Source organism: Schistocerca gregaria, chromosome 7 (genome assembly GCF_023897955.1).
Source record: "Schistocerca gregaria isolate iqSchGreg1 chromosome 7, iqSchGreg1.2, whole genome shotgun sequence".
Taxonomy (NCBI): Eukaryota; Metazoa; Arthropoda; class Insecta; order Orthoptera; family Acrididae; genus Schistocerca; species Schistocerca gregaria.
The window spans coordinates 378205043-378228250 of NC_064926.1; the positions used below are offsets into that span (position 1 = coordinate 378205043).

The following is a 23208-nucleotide window of genomic DNA, read 5'->3' on the forward strand; positions in this document are numbered from 1 at the left end:
ATGCTTTATCATACGAGACAAAGGACTAATGTATTCTGTATTCTACTGTAATAGCTCATTCTAAAACTTTCTACGCAGGAACTTCCGCCTTTGACAATTTTGTAGTACAATTACATTTTCATCTGAAAACAGGGAAAGAAATTAGATTCGTGTGAGGTGATTTTACATAAGAATTATGAAAATTAAGCGTCTTAGAGGACAAGACCTGAGCAGGTTCGTAGAAAATAGTAATTTAAAACAGGGCGGAAGAACGCATATTAAGACAGTTGGAGTAAACATCGATGGTACGAGTCCTACTAGAGAGAGCGGTAGAGGGCAAAAGCTGTAGTACAAGACAGATATTGAAACACAAGCATCATAGATCTGAAAAAGTAAAATGGAAATGTTGGCACAGGAGAGAGTCATTCAGAGGACCGGTGGAAAAAAACACTTTATTAGAGAATTATGTATATCTTGTTGCTGTTCTTGCAGTTGTGATCTTCAGTCCAAAGACTGGTTTGATGCACTTCTCTATGCTAATCCAACATCTACATTATCTCTAAATAACTACTGTAACCCTCATCCACTTGGACCTTCCTGCCTTTTTCGAACCTTCGTCTTTCTCAACTGTTCTTAAATACTTCCTCTCCACCTACACACACAATGTCATCCATTACCAAATCGCGATTGCTTGATGCCTCAGGACGTGTGCCATCAGAGAATCCCTACTTTCAGTCAAGTTGCAAAATAAATTTCTTGCCTTCCATTCCTCACTATCCGGTCAACCCTTCTAACCTTTAGGATTCTGATGATACACTGCATTTCAAAATCTTCTATTTTCTTCTTTCCTTAAATATTTGCAGGCCACTTTTCAGTTCTGTTCGAGGTTACACTGTAGGCAAATACCTTCCATGAAGACTTTACAACATTTAAATATTTATTGGATGTAGCTAGTTTTTCCTTCCCAGTAATTTTTATTGCTATTGCACCCCGCCTTTTCCGTCCTCTCTACGTCGACCATTATTTTGCTGCCTAAATAACAAAACTCATCTACTACTTTCAGTGTCCCGCTTCCTTAATCAATTGGGAGTGGAATAGTAGAGAGATAGTATGATTGTGTTTCGATGAACCCTCTGCCAAGCACTTAAATGTGAATTGCAGAGTAGTCATGTAGATGTAGATCTGGTCCAATTAGACTGCGTTTCATTTCCATTGCTCTACTTTTGTTGATGTTTATCATATAATCTCTTTTCATGACACTACCCATTCCGTTCAACTTCTCCTCTACGTCTTACCGTTATCAACAGAATCACAGTGCCATCGGCAAAACACCATGTTTTTATTTTCTCTATGAACTTCAATTTATTTTCAAAATTTCACCTTGGTAACCTAGACTTTTTCCTCAACGCACAGACTGAATAACGTCGGTACTCGACTAAAACACTCTCTCACTGCCTTCTCAACAACTGCCATCCTGTATGTTCTCCAACCACAATCTGGTGTTTCTATACACGTTGTAAATAACCTTTCGCTCCCTGTATTTTATCTCATCTATCTTCAGAATTTTAGAGTATATTTCTGTCAATATTGTAAAATGTTTTCTCAAAACCTGTGAGTACTAGAAACGTAAGCTTGTCATTCTTCACCCTATTTTTTAAGAAAGAGTCAGTATTGTCTCACGTGTTCTACTTTTCTTCGGAATCCAAACTGATCACCACTGAGCCCGACTTCCACAAACCTTTTTGTTGATACTTCTGTAAATACTCGCCAGTATTTCGCGCTCTTGACTCGGTAGTTCGGTAATAATCTCATCTGTCAGCAACTGTTACTTTTCTCATTGGAATTATTACGTCCTTCTTTAACTCAGAGGGTATTTTCTCTAAGTCATATGTCTTGTATACCCGATGGAATAGTCTGTCTTGGTAGTTTCTACCGAGGATGTCAATAAACGAACGTCGTCTATTCCAAATGCTTAGTTTCGACTTGAGTCATTCAATGCCACGTCAATTTAGCTCACTATCTCATGTGTTATTAAGGACTTTGTTGATCCACTACTAAATCTGCTGTTAGGATTAAGCCTTGCGGCCCCAATTCTTAACCAAAGGTATTTAGTTTCTAAAGGAATTTATGTTCGTCTAAACGAATAATAGACAGTGTAAATAATTTGTTTACCAACCATATTGCGGCTACTGTGTAGTGTGTGGGGTCATGGGGTGTCAATGCAATTAGCACATAATTGTCGTTTTTTCCCTGTCAGAAATTGAATATGAGTTATAACTTCCCAACAAACAACTGCTGTTGAACTGTGATCAGCAGAGGAGCTTTCCAGTTTGCATCACGCGTAAGCCAGAAAAAAATTACGACCACTGCTGAAGACTTGGGCCACACAAATAAGTTCCCCTAATTTTAATTTGAGGTGTTTGGGCTGTCGTTGGTGTATCGGAGAACTTTTCATAACTAAGATCTAGCTTCGACCGTTACAGTAATGGAAATAAAATTCATACCCGTTCTGTGTCTTTCAAAAAAAAGTAGGAGACGTTCAGGACGCAGCTAAGCTGTGGAAACATTTTTCGTGCCACTAACTAGAGACGTGATAACATCCTAATTGCGAACTTTGATTTAGTTCCTGGAGTGACAGAAAAGTATCCTGCTGTATTCGCATTTAGTTTCCTGTCATTTTGATTAAATGTTCTGAATAATTTTCTCTTAAGAGATGACACAGAATTACAAAATATGTGTTTTTGAGTCCAGGAATTCGTTCCAAGCTGAAAAAACTACAACTTCTCTCAGCTTTTACATTCCAAATAATCCATCTTGTACATCACCGCGACAAAGAGAGAGAGATAGAGAGCTCCACGTGACGATTGTCCGTTAACATAGAGATAGTGTTCACCCTTGAAAGGGAAGACTGTGGTAGATGTCGGTCGAAATCTTTCTGGAAAAAATAACTTTTAGTTCTTCTGTCACAAAGTTAATCTAATGCACACAGACTACCAGTAAAAGAATCTGCAGATAACTTCTCCTTCACAGTTTTCTTTCTAGCTTGATTCAGTACACTTAAGATCTAAAAGTGAAAAATCTATAGATTTGCACACTGTCTATTTTGCTTCTGCAGAGATAATTTTTATTTTATTATGAATAAACAGCTGAACTGACTTATCTGGGGCACTGATTAATTTGTTAACTGCATTTCGTTACATGTCTGCCCATACGGCTACATATCCGTATTTTCTTGATAATTCTGTAACGCCACTTCAGTATGACCACGGATTGCACGTTATCACAGACGGTGTTTATACGAAAAGTGCATGATATCTTGTCAGTTCGTAAAGATTTGTGAGCGTTTATGTTGTGAGCACTTTGTTATGTTATAGAAGAGGTTACCATAGCAAATTGCAATCAGTTTGTATTAGTAAAGCGTATACTTTACAGCGTTTTTTCCGTTAGTTTGTTGAACACAAGAGATAAAAATAAGATATACGTTAATCATCAGCAATATAGTCTCCCACATTGTCTAACATCATCGAACTTGCACTGCACTCATCCCCTTGTTTCATGTCCTTCACAGCTCTTTGAGATCTGTGTTTTGGATACTGAAAAGATTTCCTAACACTCTTTGCTTTTCTGATTTGTAACTGTATGTCATTCGCACCGTATGAAAAATCTTTGTGGTTTCTAATCAGTGTTACGCTGTCTTTTCATTTGAGTTATTATATGTAATAGCTGGTGCCAATGAAGGCATTTTTACAGAAAACTGCTTTAAGTGAATAACATTAAAAAGAACATTATTTAATCATAATGTTAACAGTGTCAGGTGGAGCTAAAAAGTCAAACACTTCTGGTGAATGAGATGCATGTTTGCATACATGTAAGACATAAAAAAAACTGAAATACAGGTAGGTACAACAGCTACTGAAGAAAAAGACCATCCAAATAATTCCCCTTACTCTTTACTTATAACTTTCAGCTACAGTCGTGATTCTGCATGTTATTTGTCACTATGCTTTATATCAAAATCATAGTTACAGAAATGCCAATAACACACATTGGACTACGTTTCAGATATTTCAGCTACCGTCCGCAGCTCGTGGTCGTGTGGTAACGTTCTCGCTTCCCGCGCCCTGGTTCCCGGGTTCGATTCCCGGTGGGGTCAGGGATTTTCTCTGCCTCGTGATGACTGGGTGTTGTGTGATGTCCTTAGGTTAGTTAGGTTTAAGTAGTTCTAACTTCCAGGGGACTGATGACCATAGATGTTAAGTCCCATAGTGCTCAGAGCCATTTGAACCATTTTTTTTCCAGCTACCAATAATGCGGCACCAGGCAGCTTCCCCTCACGTTCAAAAGGCGAAACCCTCTAGTGCTAGCCAACTCACAACATTAACCGAGCCAACGTATTCTTCCTGTCACTAGTCTGATTGAGGATTACCAACAATGTGAAATACTCTTGGCAAATCAGTTTAATTCCTGGTCTCGTCCAGAATTTCCCTGCTAAAGTCATTTGATATTTAATTCTCATTTGGGATAAATAACCTGAATGATTCTGACGTAAGGTATAACACTGGTGTGTCAAATGTATTATTTGATTCCAGAAAAGTCATTCCATGAGGAATCTATAACTTTTCTCATAAATATATAAAAAAAGTGTCTCTACTAATGAAGAATACCAGAGTGAGAGCGTGCGTCTAGCAGCACCTAAATGGTAACGTGGATGCTTTGCGCATAGAACGCTGCATTACCTTTAAGTTCTAATTTCCCTAGAGACCACACCAATTTGTGATCCTTTTACATCTTTTACGGAGCTATAAGTTTCCAGATCGAAAGCCATTAACGAAACCTTAACTTCAGATGTTACGTATCATCATAATTTCGATTTAGTGACCCCGTAGATCTGAAGGTAGATGGGTAGACCACATAACTGATGAGCAGGTACTGAATAGAATTGGGGAGAAGAAAAATTTATGGTATAACCCGACTAGAAGAAGGGATCGGTTGGTAGGACACATTCTTAGGCGTCAAGGGATCTCCAGTTTAGTACTAGAGGGAAACGTGGGGAGTAAAAACTGTAGAGGAAGGCCAAGAGATGAATACAGTAAGGAGATTCAGAAGTCTGTAGAGTGCAGTTGTTACTCGGAGATAAAGAGGCTTGCACACGATAGTGTAGAATACGAAGCTGCATCAAACCACACTTTTGACTGAAGACCACAAAAACAATAACAGATATGAAGCTGAAAATTTTAAGAAATTGCGATCTTTGTACTCTTGTTAAAATTTACATATTTTTGCTTATAGCGATGCACGTCTTAATTTTTATAAATGCACTATTCAACTGATCATGTATGGCATTCAATAATTTGGTAACTGGTTCTTTCTAGATCTACTCTCACAGCAAGGTGTATGTGTTGTTGTGATAATTACGAAACGCTTCTTGGGTAGGACACAGGACTTGACATAGACACAGACCATCTAGGGTCAAAAGGGCGTAATAAATTCGTAATGAGTGATGTTGGACATGCTCGTGTCACATATACTTTTCGTTTTATCAAATTAGCCCTTAGTCATAAGTGGTTTTATTAAATTACTCTTTCGTCGTAAGTGTGTCTTGGTAAGTAATAATCCATTTATATCAGAACAGACCATATTTGATGGTGTTTCTCGTTGGTTTATGGAATGTAAAAGTAAAACATAAGAGCGAAAAGAATCATCAACACTATATTCCTCCTGCCCCATTAACTAAAATAGTCTGCCGATAGTCAGGCAGTTTCTGCATTTCCGCCTGTAGAGAGCTACTGCTTTGGAGATAAAGATGTCGATATTCGACGTATAAAGGTCGTTTTCGTCCACAAAGAAATGTTCATGATGGTCGTTTGATAAGAAGCGAGACAGATAAACACATCAAAGCTCTAAATCTGAATGTTCCGTAGGGACTGCTTTCCATCAAAACTCCTCGACAGTTTCTCTTGTGAAATCAGCATACACTTTCCTTGGTCCCTTTTCGTATGTTGCGACTACATGGTATCTCAATTGTTGACAACAGATGTCCTACAGCAATAGTCCCTCCCATGTGATGCAGTTCTTAACACAAAACATCGTCTTTGTAGCACTAGATGCATAACGTAAAATTTTGAGGACTCACACTGATTAAGCTTCTGTTTTTTGTAAGGGTCAACCGTTAATTTGATCTTATGAGGTTAATACGCAGTGAATTGCCGTTATTTCCTTAAATTGATTATCTCTCTCTTTTTTTTTTTTTTTAGTTCGTCTGTCCGTCTGTCTGTTTCTTAAGACTCTTTTTCTGAGGAATGGGTAGCGGTATAAAGTTGGAAATTATGGCAGATAATAATGTTTACAATCTTTGGCAGTGTAAAAAGTTTAAGACTCTGAGTCAATGCAATCAGAATATACGGCCATATGTGTCACATATTTTGACAACCGTAAATTGTCATGAAATTCGGTGGATGAAGGTGTGGATGGTCTCGCTGTAAGATGTGTGCTTGCAAGACGATTAGTCACGGGAACGAGACCCGTTCGGATCATGGATGTTTCAGTCTCCCTTTCATCCTTGTCTTAAGCTCTCAACAATATGAGATGTTGCCCGAGACAACAAGTGGTTCGGATACCACGTTAAACAACACGTCCCCTTGGATGTCTTGGGCACGCTAGGGACACGAAAGGAGCAGAAGTGGCGTCCAACTGAAAGACCTGCACTAGGCCGTTGAGACACAAAGAATTATTAAAAATTATTATCTATTAACAGAAAACAAGTTTTGACGAAAGCTTCAGAGCTTGGCTCCTACATACATTTGTCCGGTTGTTTAGGTAAACTTCACTCTCGTGGATTATATGCAGCAATACTCTTCACATAATATGCTCCTTGAGTAAAATCATTACCCCCTTACCTGTGTAGTTATATGAGACAAAGTGCGGTATAAGAACTTAAAGATGAGAGGTGATCGACATCTGACCTCTGCGATTACTCTGCGGCGCATTTATTAGTAGATCATAAATACACACGTCAGCACAGAATAACAAGTGGAAACCGACATTTCCTGCACAAATTTCCGCATCCTACCTCGTTGCCAGTTCTTGCAGCTGATTTATATGAATTTGTTTCAATGTGTACAAAATCAAATCAACAGCATGCATTAGGCGGCGACGGCAGGTAGTGAATACCTGTGTGAGCGAATAGGAAAGTGAATATTTCGAAATAGGAATCACAATTCTCTTTCACTGTCGATCTTCCTTATTTACGACACGGCCATGAACCAATGCCCAGTGTAGGTTGGTGGTCTGTTGGAATGATTACAGTTACGTGTGCTGAAGGTCTGGCTTCGATTTTCACATCAGGCTACCATTTTTAACAAGCGCAAACAGCTCCTCTTCATGTCTGGTAACTATAGGGAGGCACCGTGGTTCTGAATCCACTTTAGACGTGACATCCCTTCGTTACCTGTCGCAAGAGAGTCAATGCATGTTGGGCAGAAGTGACGCCAGGTTGAAACTGTGTCGCCAGTAAGACTCCATAGACGAGAGTTTTCCTGTTATTAACAAGTCAGACATCATGTAAGGTCACAGGGCACGCACTTCGTTTCGTATTTGAGGTTGAGACGTGGAAAATATTGGTGCCGGACTGAGATTCGAACTCAGAACTCCCCTTTTACCAGTTTTGGCACATTTAAGATGATACATCTCCACTGTTTCATTGTTTCTTCCTTATTCCAGAATCCTCAACGTATCCACTAAAGACACGTGTCTGGGTTCGAAACCAGGTCTGGAACGACAGTATCCATAGTGCCACTTAAAGCCACTCACACCAAACCACAGGCGACAAATGATTATGACTTTTAACGCCCCTCGTGCGTTTTTAATAATATTCATTGGTGCCAATTTCGACTCCCAGTTAGACACAGAACTTTTCGTTGTATCATTTTAGTTCACAGGTTTAAATAAACCACTCCTAGCTACTGGTGAAAAAAAAAACCGGTAGTCAATGCGTCTTCATGCGTAGCCAACAACGACGATGTGTTTATGGTTAGACTCCAATTATGCACAGAACTTGATGTTATGTTACTTCTAGTTCGTGTGCACATCTAGCTACTGTCGAAATAAACCGATTTTTAACGCCTGCTCGTGATGAGAAGTCAACTTCGATACGTGATGTGTACGAATCCCTATAGGGTAAAAATTTTTCGTTTCGTCTTTTCAGTTTCAATAATCTCGCTATTGGTGAAAAATAACGATTCCTAACATTTTTTGTGCTTGGTTACCATTCTATTAGGTGCTTTGTTCGAATCCCCTCTCAAAAAAATTCTTGCTTGTCATTAAAAGCATATATATAATCTTTCGTGGTTAGTTAACAGGAACAATAGTTTCTAGCTTGGAGCACTGGCTCTCATCCGGTACAAAAATTTTCATCTTTGAAATGTCATTAATTTTCATAAAATTGAGTTTGTAAGCGTAATGGCTAATCTTTTCTGATAACGTGTTTTCTGATATTTGCATTATCATGGTACTAATTTGCATCTGGATTGATAGCCAAACAGAGCCGTTATCTGTTGCGCCCTCTTGTAACCATTTTGTATAGTCATACGACTGTACCGGAAAGAGAGCAGAGAATGTGCAAGGCAGTTAAAATATGTGTTTTGCATACAAATCAGACGAAACGCAAATCACCTCGCTCGGATACTTCTGAGCATTATGATAGATGTACACTAAGTGATCAAAAGTATCCAGAGACCTGGCTCAAAAAGACTAAGAAGTTCGTGGCGCCCTCCATCGGTAATGCTGGAATCCAGTATGGTGTTAGCCCACCCTTAGCCTTGAAGACAGCTTCCACTCTCGCAGGCATACTTTCAATCAGGTGCTGGAAGGTTTCTTGGGGAATAGCAGCCCATTCTTTACGGAGTGCTGCACTGAAGAGATGTATCGATGTCGGTGGGCGAGGTCTGGCACGAAGTCGGCGTTCCAAAACATCCCAAAGGTGTTCTGTAGGATTCAGTTTAAGACTCTGTGCAGGCCAATCCAATACAGGGATGTTATCGTCGTGTAACCACTCCGACACATGCCATGCATTATGAACAGATGCTCGATGGTGTTCAAAGATGCAGTTGCCATCACCGAATGGCTCTTCAACGGTGGAAGGCAATAAGGTGCTAAAAACATCAATGTAGGCCTGTGAAACACACTGCCTTAGCAGTGTGTTTCGTCGCATCTGAAGATGTCGGCCAGTTGCGCTGACGAAATATTGTGGAGTTTTCACTATGACATCCGATGTCTCGCCCGAGAACCATGTATACAATCCTGATGCAGTTTTGAATTCCTGTGTGATGGTCTGTATAGATGTCTGCCTACGAAAAACGTGTGAATTCCCGGAGACCAATCTGAGAATTTTATATATTGACTATGACGAAAATGTTGATAATTTATATCTTCCTTTGTCTCTTTCTGAAAGGTGCGTAAATGGAAATTGTTAACTGGACACATTGCAAAAGTCGTTAACACCTCAACACGAAAGCAAGGTAATCATAGGTCATGGTGATTACTATAGGACGGAGCTCCAACACTGTTTTCACTCCAGATGTACGACTTCCTTGATGAACAATTTTTAGGCCGCTGGATTGGACACTACGCAGCAAAATCTGCATTTAAATGGCCTCCACAAGGAAAAGGACGTTACCACGCTAGACAGTTCATTACGGGGAAAACTCCATTCCCTAATGGCTCGACATCCATATAGGATCAACGAAGCACTGCACAAATGTTCTGGGGAAGCCTTTGGAAGCATAACTCAATAGAAGCTCCACAAGATATCAAGGAGGACACGCAAACACACAGATCTTTGTGTAAAGCAATACAGTGCGACACAGACCCGCTGGATACAAAATTTTTATATGTAAGTACTCCAAGATAATCTGCCTGATCAAAAAAGTGTAGCACCCAGAAAGAGAGGAAGAAACGGAATGAAACATGCATTGATTGGGTTGGTGAGCGTGTCATAAAGTTAATGGGCTCTCTCCTATGGCAAGCTCGCCCACAACTGTTGTAACTGGTTCTTGATGTCCTGCACACTGGCAGTGGGACGTAGTAGACGTCCGAGATGGTGTCACACTTTTTCAATTGGGGACGGATTTGGGATCTTGTTGGCCACAGTAGTATCTCAAAGTCGTGCAGACACTTCATAGTTTCACGTGACAAGAGTGGACGAGTATTGTTCTGTTGATAAATGGCACCACAATACTGTCACCTGAGATGTGACACATAACAACACAGGACGTCCATGAGGTATGTTTATGTTGTTGTGCTGTACACTCAATAAGTACTAGGTGTGACCGGAAGTCATACCCATTGCCTGCTCACATAACGACGCCAACAATAAGACCGCAGTGCCCCTCTGTGTGCAACGTAAACTGATCAGTCATAACATTATGACCACCTACCTAATAACCGATATGTCCAGATTTGGCACGGGTAACAGCGACTAATCGCCATGGCATGGGGAAGCATTGAGGCCTTGGTAAGTCGCTGGAGGTGGTTCCCACCACATCTACACGCAGAGGCGTAGATCAGGACGCCACTTTGAATCACATCCCAGATGTGTGGATCGCGTTTAGATCTGGCGAACAGGGGGCCACAACATTAATTGGAAGTAGCCGCTGTGTTTGTTAGAACCACTCCATGACACTCCTTGATTTGTGACATGGGGCATCATCTTGTTGAAAAATGCCCCTGCCTTCGGGTAACATGGCCGTCATGAAGGGCTGCACATGATCTGCAACCAGTGTACGATACTGCTTGGCTATCTTGGTGCCTTCCACAAGCTCCACTGGACGCATTGATACCCATTGAATGTTCCCCAGAGCTTAAAGAGAAGTCGCCGTCAGCTTGTCCCCGTCCTGCAGTACAGATGTCAAGGAGCTGTTTCGACAGAGTCGCGGCCTCCCATCTACATGATGAAAGCGGCATTGGGATTCACCAGACCATGTAATTCTCTGTCACTGGACCAACATCCTGTACGGATGGTCACATGCCTATTTCAGTCGTAGTTGCCGATGTTGTGTTGTCAACATTGGCACATGCCGGGGCTGTCGGCTACGGAGGCCGGTCGTTAGGCTCGTTCGGTGTACTGTGTGTTCAGACACGCTTGTACTGTGCCCAGCATTGAAGTTTGATGTCAGTTCCTCCACAGTTCGCCGCCCGGCCGTTTTACAAGTCTGCACAGCCTATGACAACTCTGGACGTGTTTTCGCCTTCGTTTCGGCACTGTTCGAAGACACTTACCACAGTACTCCTGGAACAGACGACAAATCGTGCACTTTCCGAATTGCTCGGTCCGCACTTCTGAGCCATGACAATCTGCCCTCGGTAAAACTCACCAAGATTACGTATCCTCCACACTCTATACATGGACCCAAATCCTCGACTTTTCAACGGACCACTATTGTACTGCCCCTCGCCCATTATTCTCATTACTCATTTCACCGATAACCTTATGATTTCGGGCTTGGTGTTCTCTGAAGATATCACTGCCTGTCCTGGCCTCAGTTGTATATGTGTGGACACGATTTCGATCCAGCAGCCACCGTGAATTAAGACGCATAAGAATTACAGACTCTGGCTGCCAGTGGGCTTTATATTTAAATCGTGCAGTTCCGATGGGCACTGTATCCGGATGGAGCAGTGATCAGCACACCTGCATTGTAAGCAGGAGACCTCGGTTCGAATCCCAGTCCAGGACTAATTTTCGTCTCTGCCCATACATTTAAATCAATACTATCTCGTAGCCAGTCTCTATATTTTACATTGTGTCTTATTATATATTAGATGAAGTGAAACATTACCTCTTTTCTGTAATTATTTTGTTTTCTGTTAGATGTTGCTGAGTTTATATTGTCCGTACCACTGAATTTTCGTGTAGTTTTTCCACTTTTTTGCATTTAACATTTGCTTTTCATTTTTCAATTCAATTCTTGCAGCGCAGTTGTATTTATTATCTACACCACATACATTCTTTTTCCTCTTTTGTGATTGTTACTGTCTTAACGATTGTACACCACCTTCTTTGAATACCAACTGCTTTGGATTGTACTTATGCTGTTCAGTTTCAGAAGTTATCTTATGCAACTGCGATTAGCACGTTTACCTGAGATGCATTATTTTATCAAGAAACAGTAATGAACATTTGTTTTGTAATTCTGTTACAGCAAACAATACAGCAGTGGAAATACGTCTTCTACCTGGCCATGACATTATCAGTGGTACCGTACTTCCTGTTCCTCATTTTTGGATCTGTTGACGATCAGGAAGTTAAATGGGAAGAGCGCAGAGAGAAGAAGATGAAACAGAAGCTGGGCTCATAAGTATAATTTCGAATTGTGCCGACACTGTGTGATGCATACGAAGTAGCAAGACACAGCCGAAAGCAATAAGAAACTGATTATACTTCTGTCCACATGCATGTATTGGGAGGAATTCAATCACGTCATAAGGACCCTTTCATTGCTGGGACATTGAATATGGATCAGTACACATGGAAAACAACAATTTTTATCAGTCTTTGTTGCTGTTTTATGGTTTTGTGAGTCAGAACTCTGTTCCTGTAGATGTTACCAGCAGATGAACAGCTCAAGAAGGATGTAATAAACAGTGGCAGAAGAGAATGTGTGCAACTGACACACCAGTACGTCCGGCCTGTTTGTTAATACTAGAAAAATGTTCCAGAATTGCCGTTAAAATATAATATTATGTTCTTTTAATATATATGTGATAACTAAATGATTTTAGTGATTTTCAACGCTTCAATATACCAGTTTTTAGTTCAGGTTGAATGTCAAAAGCTTCACTAAAATCTCAGTTTTGATTGTCTACCTACTAGTGCTCATAGCTGCATCCCTCCTTTTTGTTTTATTGAATGACATTGGAACCAGTGGCAGCAGGTTCAAGGAGGGCACAGCAGTTGCCTATACACTACCGTAATCCATTTCATCAGCAAACAATAATTTAATTATGACTTGCGAGAGTAGGCTGTTTTACTATGGTTGGTAAATAATTAAGAGTGTGTGCTACACAGCGTATTATTCATTTGAGAAGTTAGCATTTCTATAAATCTTCAAAGTAAGAACTATATTTTCTATCGCAGATCAGCTGACGCACAAGAGATGATATTTATTTTTTAGTTGTAAAAATAATGAATTGTTTATATGAATACAAATTATCATAATTTATCATTTTATCATCTTCACATTCATGGAGTTTTCTGTGCGTTATACACTTGAATAATTGATTGTTCTTCAAGGATAAATTGTATATAATATTGTGCATAACGCAATGGTTCAAAGTGACACTTCAGCTGAAACAATAACATTCAATCTTGCAAACAGCAAAAAAGTCTCAAAAAACATAAATACAACGGCCGTAGTAGGATGAGTGAGTGTGTTTGTGACAGTCATTTTTGGAGTTTGAATAAATATCCTGACAAAACTATGAAAATACACATTTTTATCCAATACCTCGAAGAACTGAGTATACAAGATGTTATTGAGGTCAAGAACAGACGCTCCAGACTTTGGAGAACTGGGTATGTCACCATACTAGATGTTGCTGAGGTCAAAACATATACTTTCGCTTATAAAGGAGGGAACTGTAGTGTTAAGAAGTACGCAAAATATAAATTCTTAACGAGCCATTCAGCTATTTTCTACAGACTTTCATTTGCTTCTTTGGGAACTGTTTCTTCTCCTTCTATCAGTTAAAGGAAAATGCAACCTTGCTCCTCTTTAACTGGATCTGTTGACTGTGTTATCGTTTCAAAGTTGTCAGTAAAAGAATTGTCAATTGTCCTGTGCTCAATAATGCAACTTTAATCAGTAATGCCACCTACTTCCTAATGTAACAGTCGCCCACCCTCCTCCCATCTGATATTTCTTAGCTAATAGGACTTCAAAGAGTTAAAAAAATTTCATTCAATTTTGGCAGATTGGTACAGCAACCATTCTGAAGGATATTAAAAACAGTCTTGGCTGCATAGTTACTTTAAACCAGCAATGCGTTTCTCTCTTTTGGGGAGTTTTCAGATTGTCTACAAAACAAGAAAACAATTTATTAGGAACAAATAAAGGAAGGTACAAGGTCCTACTTTTCACGTCTACACAGGTGAAGCAAACGAAATGTAATAGAAACTTACGCAAAAGTAGCTGGGTATGTAACACATTTAGTATAAAGTCATATAGATTGCAAAGTGGACGCAAAAGTAACTGGATATGTAACCCACCCATCATAAAATGATGAAAAATGGAAAGGGGACCGAATCAAATTAAAAGAATTAAATTAAAAGAAGGATTGTTTTATAGACGTCTGATGATGCCCGAAAAGGCCTAAACAAGTTACTGATGTTAAATAAGTTTGCAGCCAAGACTCCTTTTACTCTGAAGTACTTCAGTTAATTTTACTGTTGCTCAGCCAAGAGTCTGTCAACGATTCCTCTTGTATCAGTTAAGTCGTTATCAGCTGCGTGGCTATTTAAGTGGTAGATGGTACGAACACTATCGATTCTGCAACTGATGTAGTTCAAATGTTTACATATATTACAGGCAAAGCAAACGAAAGTCTGTAGAAAACAGTTGAATGGCTCGTTAAGAATTTATGCTTCTTAGCACTACAGTTACCTCCTTTATAAGCGAAAGTATATGTTTTGACCTCAGCAACCTCTAGTATGGTGACATACCCAGTTCTCCGAAGTCTGGAGCGTCTACGCACGCTGTTTCAGCCACCAGTGTGTACTCGTTGTCTGACGCCAGACGTCCGCCTACTGCTCCGCCTGCCTGTGTTTTGCGGCTCCTCCTCGACTCCAACCGCCAAACCAGCTGATTTCAAGAGGGGCGACGTCCTCCAGCCTCCGACATCCGCATTCACTCTGTGTTCCCCGCACAAACTCAATCCCTCAAGCAATGGTTGGGAACGACTGACCAGTTAATCTCTTGGATATCAAAACTATTTACCATTCGTAATTCTGGTAACAATAACGACACCACGTACTCCACACTTCTCGAATTCACTGGAGAATAGCGATGCCGGAATGCCAATCTCCAGACTCGACAATATCTAGAAACATACACATGCATACGAACAGTTACTAATATAACTATTAAACTGAAGGAAAAGCAGAAAGTCCACCAGAGTTTTGAAAATAGTAGCATTTAAAGGCTTGCTTTACTTATTGAGACATCAAAGCAATAAAATGAGTTTTATTTAGGAAGAACTGTTTCATAGAAACTGGAACCCCTCAGATTTTAGACCAGTGGCGAAGTATTTGATGAATAAACTGATGCACTAAATGTTAACTCACTGTGCATTAGCCTGTTTCTTCCTAATCTGATGGATTTTACTCACTTATGGTGATCTCGATGATTCAGTACCCTCAATGACAGCGTCTACTGCACTTTCCCGCAAACTCCTTCATTTTCGATGTCCATTTACTCATTTTCCTGGAACGTTGCTTTAGGACGAGTTTGGGATATTCACCAGCAGATCAGTACTGAGGTCTTCTGTTTGTAATCATTCTAAAATGCATTCGATGTCCAGTCAAAACCTACATTATCTCATCAGGACAATCCATCATAGATACACAAAACAATACCTATTGAATGAAACGGTGAAGTCATCCATACGATTACGTTGTACTGCTCAAAACAGCACGTAAAAAGAGCTACTTTGCTTTGTGTCGAAGCTTTTAACCGTTAATACGACAGTAACAGATATAACTGTTATCTCCTCATACACTGGACCCATTATACTTCTTTGTAATAATACAGTCCTGACCGTCTGGATACGTAGAATTTCCACTCGGCCTCATGGTAAACATGACAATTTTCCCAAGCACTATATTCAGACGATATCACAACACTTTTCCACAATATTTCGCCAGGAAAGTTCCAACTCTACAATCCGTTGGGAATTACCTCATCAACAGGCTGAAGTTCACTCTCTGCGTCAAGCTCTTAAAGGGGTACATGCTTGACACGATGTAGGAGATTGCAAGGTGCAATTCGCGTAGTAGGAACCAGTGTAAACAGTGTAACTACAAAACAATAACGATTAAGGAACGATTCAACGAGCGCCAGGACATTAGATACCAAATGTAACAGAAAGAAAATATATAATGCACTAATTTGTAAATTTTTCGTACTACTCCTGGCAGCATGGAATAAAATGGCGTAATAATTATTGCCTGATTAGAACTATGACAGAGTTTGGTATACCAAAGAAGTTGGTCAAACTGATAGAGGTATGCCTAAATGAGACAAAACTTAAGGTTAAGGTAGGCAATCACATGACAGAAAGCTTCCAAGTTGTAACAGGATTACGCCAAGGAGATGGGTTATCACCTGTCCTCTTCAACCTGGCACTTGAGAAGGTAATTCGGGATTTCAACAAAGAAAACATCAAGGGCATTCAAATTGGTAATGAACACATTACATATCTGGCCTATGCAGACGACATTGCACTATTAGCATGCACACAAGAAGATCTGAAGAGAAGTATCCAGACCTTAGAGTTATTGGCAGCTAGGATCGGTCTACAAATTAGCTGTGAAAAGACAGAGTATATGACCATAGGAAGAGAGATTATTTTTTACAGAATTAACATCAACTGAAGCAGAGATAAAAGCACGACTGCAGGCGGGAAACAGATACTATCACTCTCTAGACCCTATATTAAAATGTAGATGTGTCTCTCAACAACTAAAGCTACGGTTGTATAAGACATTAATAATGCCAGTAGTACTTTATGGTTCTCAAACCTGGAGCACTCGAAAACAAGACCTTAAGCGACTGCTAACATTTGAAAGGAAAGTCCTCAGGAAAATATTGGACCAGTTAGAGATCAGACTACTGGAGAATGGAGAAGACGCCATAATACTGAATTAGAAGAGCTGTACAAGGAGCCTAACATCTTGGGAGTGATGAGAAGCAAAAGACTGCAATGGGCTGGACATGTTGTTAGAATGGAGACAACAAGATGGCCCAAAATCACAATGGACTGGATCCCGTCAGGCAGTAGACCAGTGGGAAGACCTAGAAAGAGGTGGATCGATGGAGTGAGAGAAGACCTGTTGCAGCTGGGAGTCACGGAAAACTGGAGACAGATAGCAGAAGACAGAGACGGATGGAGAGCTCTAACTGTGGTGGCGCGCGGTCCTCTGGGCCTGATCGCCTGAATGAATGATGAATAAATGGTAATTCTCAAATCCGACCATTAAACATAAATCAGATATTTTAGAAAATGACTCTATTTCTATGGTAGTCTCAAAATACAATTTAGACTGATTGCTCTTACGCTTGTATTTAAGTGCAAACTGAATCGGTCTGCAGTTTGTTATTCTGGCGTACAAAATAACATTACTACTTTATTTTTACCGTAAAGAAAATTTAAAATGTGGTAAACAACAAACATTTTTCACCTGATTGACACATAGCTAAACTTTATATCAGTAATGCGTCTGCATAAAAATAAATAGTTTGTAATCTTCAATAAAGCTTCAAAAAAGCGCAGTATAATTAACATCTCATCTTTGTTACTCTTTTAATGTTAATATTTTACAATACAATTCATTATTAATAAGTCATGGAGTGGTGCATGTTATTATGGTTTTTCTCTTATATATTATGTTTGCCCATTAGTCCTGTCGTTTTTCTTAAGTGAAAATTCTGCGTAAAAATAAAATGTTTTGGCAGTGCGTTCTGTGTCATTTGAAAGAGAATTATCTGCTCTAAAAAACAGAGTTTTTAGTGTTTTAAGTTGATATACTTTGCGGTCTTCTCAGGTCGTTAAAATCGAGTGGCAGGTCTACATAAAAAGCATTTGTCACACCTTCTGCTTTTTGCTTGTAATCTATGTACCAAAGCCACATAAGTTGCTCGAGAAGTTTGTGAAGTAGATGCTTCTTGGAACGGCTGAAAATTGATTTAAGCAATTCAAAAGAAAGCGATTCCGACCTCAAAGACATGCGTAATCCACCTAGAATTGCTAAACCTGAACCAAGGACTGAAGGCGGAAATTTGTTCCAATAAATGCAACGACTCAACAAAGCTATCCAGCAAAGGACTGGAAAAATAATGAAAATACTTTCGTGTCAAACTCACTATCAGCATTATTTGCCTGTATTCCCTTTAATCTGGAGCTATAGTAACCTTCTTACCCCCTTTACTTCGTTGCAGCTGATCTCCGACAAATTTTTAAGACAGTTCACTCTGAGACTACATTTACACAAGTACAGTTACTTACTGACAGTATAGACTACGTTTGGACCTGCTTATTGACAGTGTTACTGCCTAGAAAGGAACATGTACTTATTGTACTTATTGCGGTTCTAGGCGCTACAGTCTGGAACCGCGCGACCGCTACGGTCGGAGGTTCGAATCCTGCCTCGGACGTAGATGTGCTTGATGTCCTTAGTTACTTAGGTTTAAGTAGTTCTAAGTTCTAGGGGACTGATGACCTTAGAAGTTAAGTCCCCTAGTGCTCAGAGCCATTTGAACCATTTTGGTACTTATTGTGATATAGTTTATTCGGGGCAATAATTCTTTAAGAATAAAACTAACATTACGTAAGGTTATATGAAAATAATTTGGAACCTTATGACACTGTAAAATGTTGGTAGGTCATTTTGTGGGTCGATGGTTTGTGGATAAACGTTTTCTGTATTTAGCATTTTTTACAATGGTTGGGGTTCCACATTAAACTGCTCTTCTTCCCCTCCCCGCTTCCCCCCCACCCCCCCACCAAACATTTAGTGTGAATAGTTAATTCTCTGACTGCTGGAAGGCAAGGAAAAGTACACCTAATAGAACCATTTGTGGTAAGTCAGTATGCTGCTTAAATCAAAATCTTTATTGATAACCACTTTATTTAACACTGTTGCAGCATGACATGATATTTATAGTTGTTCTGTTCATCTTATGTCTACGTTATCTTGAAGCAGTCTAACGTATAGAACGTTTGAGCTTTACATCTAAATCTCAATGATTTTTTTCAGTACATGTTTCTTTTCCATAGATATCTGCATAAAACGACTATTCAGTTTTTCCCCATTTTGTTTATAGAATGATTGTAATTATGCTTCATTTAGCGAATGAGAAAAATTTTCTATGGAAAAGTCTTTTGCAGTGTTGTGGCAGAGCAATGTCGTTTTTAGAGTGTCCAGATAAGAAGATATATGCGATTTCAGTCTTTCTCGGCGTATTGCACTGATGAATTCTTCTCAGGTTATCAGCCAAGTGGTGGCGCCGTTGCGACAAGACGGCGCCACCACTCGGCTGATAACGCGAGAAGAATTGACCAGATAAGAAGATGTTTCAGAGATCCAGCTAATTGGTGGAAAATGCGGTGAGGCCAATTTCAATGTTTCAAGTAAAATACACCGAAAAGCCAAAGAAAGAAGTACACCTGCATAATATAGTGTCAGAAGTTCCGCAACACGATGTGGCGTGGACTCGAACAACGTATGAAGTAGTGCTGGAGAAAATTGACACCATGAATCCTGCAGGGTTGCCCATATATCCGTAAGAGTACGAGGGGGTCGAGATCTCTTCTAAACAGCACATTGCAATGCATCCCAGATATACTCAATAATGTTCGTGACTGGGGAGTTTGGTGGCCAGCGGAAGTGTTTAAACTCAGAATATTGTTCCTGGAGCCACTCTGAACCACTTATGGACTTGTGGGGTGTCGCGTTGTCTAGCTAGAATCGCCCAAGTCTGTCGGAATGCACAATGGACATGAATGGATGCAGGAAATCAGACAGAATGCTTAAGTACGTTTCACCTGTCAGAGTCGTATCTGGACGTATCAGGGGCCCTATGTCACTCCAACTGCACACGCCCCACACCATTACAGAGCCTCCACCAGCTTGAACCGTACCTTGCTCACCTGCAGAGTCCATTGATTCATGAATTCGTGAGGTTGTCTCCATACCCTTCCACGTCCATCCGCTCGATACAATTTGAAACGGGACTCGTCAGACCAGGCAACATATTTCCATTCCTAAACAGTTCAATATCGGTGTTGACGGGCCCAGGCGAAGGGTAAAGCTTTATGTCGTGCAGTCATCAAGGCTACACGAGTGGACCTTCAGCTGCGAAATCCACCATCGATGAAGTTTAGTTGAATGGTTCGCACGCTGACACTTGTTGATGAACCAGCATTGGAATCTACAGCAATGTGCGGAAAGATTGCACTTCTGTCACGTTGAATGATTCTCTTGAGTTGTCGTTGGTCCCGTTCTTGCAGGATCTCTTTCCAGCCGCAGCGATGTCGGAGATTTGATGTTTTACCGCATTCCTGATATTCACAGTACACTTGTGAAATGGTTGTAAGGGAAAATCACCACTTCATCGCCACCTCGGAGATGCTGTGTCTCATCGCTCGTGCGCTGACTATAAAACCACGTTCAAACTCACTTCAATCTTGATAACCTGCCATTGCAGCAGCAGTAACCGATCTAACGAATACGCCAGACGCTTGTTGTCTTATGTAGGCGTTGGCGACAGCCGCGCCGGCTAAAGACCGTTTACATACCTCTGTATTTGAATATGCATGCCTTTACCAGTTTCTCTGGCGCTTCAGAGTAAAATGTTGTAAATTCTTCATTATTCAATTAGGTAGAGACAGGATACAATTTACCGGAACTGAAAATAGATGTGTGGAAGCCAGTCAGCGAAGGTAAATGAAACAACTAATAGCAGGCCTTCGTCGTACCAAGGCAGGTAGAACAGTGCCCAAAAGGATGCCAGGAATAGTAGAGCTGTAGCAGATATGTTAGGTTGGAGAGTGAGCATGTTGGCGTCGTAGTACAACCTTTTAACAATTTAGCTGATCAAAGGAAGTTTTCGTGAAAGACAGTATACATGTTGCTAGTCAAGTGTGAGTGCGGAGGAGTAATTTGGCGAACTTTCAGACACTGATTCCGAGTTCCCTACGTCATATGGAACATTTGCAATAGGGACAGTGTTTACTCACTAGTTAGGAAATCCTGTGAACTTGGGCGTAGCAGTAGTGTAACGCCTATAATAAAGTAAGGGTCTCGGTGAAATCGTATGGGATCAAAGCAACTTACTGATTCAATAAGCAAAAGCAGATCGTGGCAGTTTTTGCTAAAATGCCCCAATATGCTGTAGATTTCCTCATCTTATTTCAAGTAAAGAAAGATTTTGATGTGTATTCTGAAAACATGTCATTATGGTACTCGATAAAAGACGCATTCACAAAGCAGCGTGTAGGTGTCTAAATATACTGAATAGCATAGCGATGGTAGGCTAAGAATATCTCGTAACTCCATCTGTTGCGAAAACCTCGTGATTCCAGTTAGCAATAACTCAATTATCAAAGAGAAATTTGAAAGTGCATAGATTTCTCTACACTCTCAATAACAATGCTTCTACTCTATAAACCGGTTTTGCTTCCCCTGTAAAATTTAACAAAACGGAGTTACGAGGGTTAAATTGCCTACCATCAGTAGGTGTCAGATAGTTGTATAGCGTAGAGCAATTACGTGAGTGGAGGCTGAGTCAGTGGGAAAAACTGCTAATTCGCTTCACTATACAACAAGGACTGCTCGCTGTGTGGGAGCAAAACTATAATATTTTATTACCAAGTACTGGTCAGTGGCTGCATGCAAGGGTGAGGGATATCGCCTAATATCTTTCCTGTGTGTTCCACTATAATGTGTCCGATAAGCTCCCGTATCCGTCTTGACTTTGTACGATTTGGGTGATAAGTACTTGTTTTATTGATATCCTTTCTCAAATGAGCAGCTAAACTTCAAATACCAAGGTCGACAGTGTATGACAACATTTAAAAAAATTTGAAAACGAAAGGGCTTAGTCCGATGTTTGTCAATTAATTACCTGACAGCAGTATTAAGTAGCAGTCTGACGTGCTTCGTTGGCACAAGTTTCAAACGCCGTTTTGTGACGTACTTAGGAGTCACGTGTTATTTTTTTATTTTTTTATTGTTAGATTAACAGAATGAATGATCCTTAAGTGAATGCCAGTGACACCTGTAATAGCAAAATTCAGGTTTTGTTAGTCTCTTGCGTAAAATTTACTTGAGATATGAGGCAGAACTGATACAAAAGAGTCATCTAGGCAACAGCTGGTGCAACTGGCATGAGTAATGCTAAATTCTACTGGTGGAGTTTATTGAATACTTTTCTGTTGTATGAGAGGTACCAAATGTCAAAAATAAATTTACGTGAATGTAAATAATAATTTAAGTGTTACTAATACTTGTAGATGTTAACTGTAAACATTAATCTACTGTTGTATATACTGTGATCCACTGGTATAAACAAATGGAAGAAGAGAAAATTCAAAGTACTGTTTTTTTCTATAAACGGATTACGAACGGACAGACTGATCAGAGAGGCAAAACTATCAAAGGAATAAGGAATTTGGATTCTGGTGGGACACACAACACAACCGATCTTCAACAACATGGAGTGGATATTTGTGGCTAGTGGTTGGAAAAGTGATTACTTGTAGCAGACATTTTGGTTGGGAACAATTTTACAGATATACTACAAGAAGAACCAAATCAAGAAGTTTGTTTAAAGCCACAAAAAATTGGAGATAACTGGTAACAAAGTCGTCTGTTGGCATGGGAAAAATTACTATATGTTTCGTGTCATATATAACGAGTGTACGAACTTCTCAGCTATGGACTGATTCTTCAATAGAGAACTTTATTCATTTAATTCTTCTGTATAAAGTATCTGCGATCTCTGTCTCAATTTTTAGGGCAGTAAAAGAAACGGAGGCGACACCTGTGAATCGATCGCGGCCATGAAAGAAACGCAAAAATCTCACAGTCTAGCGATCAGGCAGACGGATCGCAATTTACTCTCTGCTGGAGCCCTGAAATCACGGTGGTAGATTTCAGTGTGTGCCACACCCATTCACTGGTCATACCAAGGACAAATTTAGGTCACTCATACGACAGAGGGCACAAGAATACCAAACGTCAAGACTGGTAGACCAAAAACGAGTAAGTGTGCCCTCAGCAAACGAGTAGTCCAAGACATTTGAAGTCACGCTGTCGGTACATTAAGAAGTTCACCACAGGCTCCCCAGTCTAAACTACTCACAAGTGCAGTCAGTCTCAGGACAGGTCCAAAGTACCAACAACACATGCCAGATCTTCGACAAGATGTGCTTACCAGACCAAAGTCTCACACCCGA

The 23208-nt window shown here is 40.1% G+C and overlaps 1 protein-coding gene across 1 annotated transcript in view; it reads left to right on the forward strand.

Moving 5' to 3' along the window:
* The window catches only part of LOC126282400 (putative inorganic phosphate cotransporter), an 85808-nt gene extending 73476 nt beyond the window's left edge, over positions 1 to 12332 (forward strand). The window contains exon 8 of the mRNA XM_049982058.1: positions 12177 to 12332. Within this exon, the coding sequence (XP_049838015.1) occupies positions 12177 to 12332 (156 nt within the window). The remainder of the gene's footprint in view (positions 1 to 12176) is intronic.
* The last annotated feature ends 10876 nt before the right edge of the window (positions 12333 to 23208 follow it).